The sequence below is a fragment of the Mya arenaria genome, chromosome 8 (assembly GCF_026914265.1).
Source record: "Mya arenaria isolate MELC-2E11 chromosome 8, ASM2691426v1".
Taxonomy (NCBI): Eukaryota; Metazoa; Mollusca; class Bivalvia; order Myida; family Myidae; genus Mya; species Mya arenaria.
In genome coordinates, this window is record NC_069129.1 from 4,471,069 (window position 1) to 4,475,241 (window position 4,173).

Consider the following 4,173-nt stretch of genomic DNA (forward strand, 5'->3'; position numbering starts at 1 on the left):
TTGTCAGATTTGTGATCCCAGATGTGACCGAGAACCTTCATTTCCTTTGGCTCTGCGAGATCGGCTGTTGGAATGCACTTATTGACTTCTTCACTGTTAGTAAGCCATTCGCGTAAATTCATGGACGCATCATTGAAAATTGACTTTGCTGTTTTGTATAGATCAATAGCCTCTTTGTCACTGTTTGCTCCGGTAACAATGTTGTCAACATATATGTCACCTTTCAATTTCTATGACACGTCTGACTCATATGAATCCAGATGATTTTCCACAGTAGCACCTAACAAGAAAGGACTCGATATCACACCAAACGGTACTCTGCAGAAACGAAATACTTGTAGATTCTCAGATGTGACTTCTGGTTTTTGAACATCTTTTATCCAAAAGAATCGGGTAACATCTCTTTGGCTAGTCTGCAATCCCACTTGTAAAAATGCCTTTTCAATGTCAGATACCATTGCGACTTTGTGTAGACGAAATCTCATCAAAAGTCCACACAAATCATGAAGTAGAACAGGTCCTCTGTATAAACAATCGTTGAGGCTGTTGCTGTCTTTGGTAAGTTTTGCCGAAGCATCAAAAACGACTCCAACCTTTGTACTAGTTCTGTGTAGGTTGACAACAGCATGATGGGGTAAGTAGTGCTGAAGACCATCTGATTCGGCTTCCTCAACTTTCTCGATAATGCCTTTCTGAAATTCATCTTGGATGACAGAGTTATACTTCTGTAAAAAGTCTGGTTTTCCTTTCAGTTTCTTCACACATGATTTCAGTCGACCATATGCTAGCTCTCGGTTCTTCGGGAGTTCTTGAATTTCATTTTTCCATGGCCAAGTGACCTGATAGCGTCCATCCTGGAATTTGATGTTTTTCTTAAACATTTGCATGGCCGTATCATCATCTGAATAATCTGGCTTGTCCTTTACACCAATGGCTTCAATACTCCAGAAATCCTCCAATTCAGGTTTACTTTCAAGAACACTATCGACACATTGAAACACATTGGTTTTTGTGAACGTAGATCCATGTGTTAGAATTAACATATTTGGTACACTGTCGTCTGTTTCTTCAGAGGTGGTACGTCCAGCTAGGATCCAACCAAGTTTTGAACTTAACAAATACAGTCCTGGTGTCACTTCCAACTTCTGAGAAAGTACAATATCCAGGTAATAGTCATTACCCAGAAGAAGTTCCACATTTGCCATTTCACAATTCCTCGGAATAGTATCTGCCAGTTCCACACTGTTCACTAAGTGATCTAAGTCACTCATGGCTTTAATGTTAAGTATTTTCCTTTGAATGTTACCACTGATCACTGGGACAATGTTTGCTTTGATTTCAATGTACTGTCCATTCTTCAACTTCAAATACAATGTAGTCAACTCTGTTTTGATGTTCTTTGAATGAGTGCTACCAAATGTAACAACTTTTAATTCTTCAGTTTTCTTTGGCTTTAAACCGAGCTTATCTGCTAAAGACTTGGTTATGTAAGTTCGTTGAGAGCCACAGTCTAGAAGAATTCTTGTTTTGACATAATCTGTGTTTGTAAGATCTTTTTTCACTTCTGTTGTTGCAGTTTGCATGAACACTGTTTCTCCGACAGAAACCATAACATTCTCTCCAGAATTTGTCATGTCCTCTACACAAGCTCCTACCTCTTCAGTAAGATTGACGTTGGTTTTTGTTGAAGCACCTTTTGTAGAGAACTTCTTGAGGCATAGGCTTCTATGATGTTGATTGAATTCACCACAGTACACGCACGCTTTACTTGTTTTACACTCATTGGCCATATGTCCAGATTTCAAACATTTGAAGCAACAACCTTTGATTTTTCTCTTTCTCTCGTCTACTGTTCTATATTCTGTGCACTCGTCGCTCCAATGTGACCTTGAACAATATTTACACACATATGGTTTATTTTCAGATTTCACTCTTTGTGCTTTTTCACTAGCAAACAATGACTTAGCTGAACTTTGTTTCATTACTGTGTTAGAATATCGATTCCCACCAGTAGTAGGAGGATAACGGTAAGGTGGTTTAAATCCATTCACATGGCTTAGAGGGTTCACTTTTGTAACACTTTGATACTCTACTTTTTTCTTATCTGCTCTTTCACAAGCAACAACATAGTTTTTCAACTGTTCTCTCAACTTCGTTAGTGTCCATTCAGCCTTTGCTTCTTTGTTGAACTTGAGTTGACGTAGTACTTCCTCCGGCAACTTGGTTCGAATCATAGACACAAACACGTGTTGATTGACATTTTCTCCAAGTACCTCTAAGCTTCTGAGGTGTTTTTCTGTGGTGTCTATGAAACTTCTAAGGCTCTCCACCTTATTCAAAGGAGAATGTACGTTCATCAGAACTTTGTAATGTAAATCTACAATTTCTTGTTGATTTCCGTATCTCTCATGAAGGAGTCTCAATGCAATCTCATAGTTTTCGTTTGACCTTGCCAATCCAGCAACGGCACGTTTTGCTTCACCTCCAAGTTTGGTTTGAAGATAGCTGAATTTCTCCACGTTGGATAAATTAGAATTCTTATGCACGGTGCATTCAAAGACATCCCAAAACTCACGCCACTGTAACTTGTTTCCATAAAACATGTATAATTCTATTATTGGAAGTTTCACTGAGTTTGGGTTCACTTTCCCTTTACGGTCTAAATTCTTTAAAAGTTCCAGTTGTTGGTCTATTTGTGTACGCATCAGATCTTTCATTGATTCTTGAATATCTACAAGCCTTGTTGCATTTGAAGGTTCATCTTGAGAGGCAGCTCGAACATCACTAGGACACAGGCTTTCATTAAACTGGTCCAGCTCTATTAAACAATCTTCAACTAAGAAATTTAATTGGCAATCTTCATCTAAAGCCTTTTCTAGAAAATCTGCTTCATCTTCATCTAATATCTGAGACAGCTTGTCAACTTGGAGCATTAACTTTTCGGAATATGTTTTCAACAAACATTTTGATTTTTGAATCTGTTTAAGCATGTCAGATAATTCAAATCTACTCACGTCTTGTTTCAGTAAATCCTTTGCGACTCTAAGTTCCTTGTCCAAAGTATTCCTATACCTTGTCCTCACTCCTTTGGTGGATGCAACTGTCGCCATTTTGAAATTACACTGTGTCACAACAAGGCACTACACAAAAACACAACACACTTTTAAAACACTTCTTCTAAACATCCGGTTCGCGGGACCATTTCAATGTGGCGAAGAATAATTAAACAACTACTCTACGACACATTGATAACAGAACAACTTTTAATTTTAACATTTTTATTTTACCACTTTTTCTTTTTTCACAAGCAGTTTACACTTTTAACAATTACTCCGTTTTAATACTCCGTTATAACTTTCAATAACACATTTCATGTTAATACACCTTTCACTTTTTAGCTCCTTCAATAATATAACATTCAGCCTATTTATACTAAGCTAAGTTCCCGCCAATATGGCTTAGAACAAAGAAAGCATAAAAAGCATGAAACACGTGGCATACCTTATGTAAGTATTTTCCCGCCAATATCTGAACGGAGCATGCTTACATAAAGTTATTTGCCGCCAAAAGTAACGGAAAATGAAACAGTTTACTGACAAAGGAGTTTAAAGACTTATGTATCAATATCAACCAATCAAATGTTGACACATATGTAATCCAAGGCTAATCGTGCTTGCACGTGTTAGACTTAGAGCACTTATGCAATAACTTTGAGGCCCTGGAAGGGATATTAACAAATGAATAATGTTATTTGTATAATGCAAGATGTCAGCTATTACAAATAAGATTTCAATATAATGATAATATTTGTAGTAAATATAACTACTACAACAGTCTTTAAAACTCGTACATATATTTCAACAATTATCATATTCCAAAATCGTGAAGTTTCACGACAGTATGCAAGTTCCGATTTAAATATTTTCACAGGTTTATCAGTAAAGCACATGTTCCTTATTTGATTAACATCCTGTATCAAACTTTGGCTGAACTAATGGGGTTATCATGAGCGCAATAAGACAGAAAGTGTTCATTTGAGGTTTTGTTAACACATCTGGGTGTTAGAACGCAACCTCGAAGTAACCATGATTCTGGAAATGCTATTTCACATGACAGTTATTCTAATGCAAAGCAGTTGTGACCAATATGTCACAGATATAGATACTCGTGTAT

At 37.0% G+C, this 4,173-nt stretch overlaps 1 protein-coding gene across 1 annotated transcript; it reads right to left on the bottom strand.

Moving 5' to 3' along the window:
* Positions 1-230: 230 nt before the first annotated feature.
* On the bottom strand, positions 231-3,110 carry LOC128243029 (uncharacterized). Its single transcript, XM_052960496.1, has one exon. The coding sequence runs from the start codon at positions 3,108-3,110 to the stop codon at positions 231-233; it is 2,880 nt and encodes a 959-aa protein (XP_052816456.1).
* Positions 3,111-4,173: the final 1,063 nt, after the last annotated feature.

Bases quoted from the DNA above. Each gene is read 5' to 3' on its own strand.
- LOC128243029 (XM_052960496.1), bottom strand. From the start codon at position 3,110: ATGGCGACAGTTGCATCCACCAAAGGAGTGAGGACAAGGTATAGGAAT.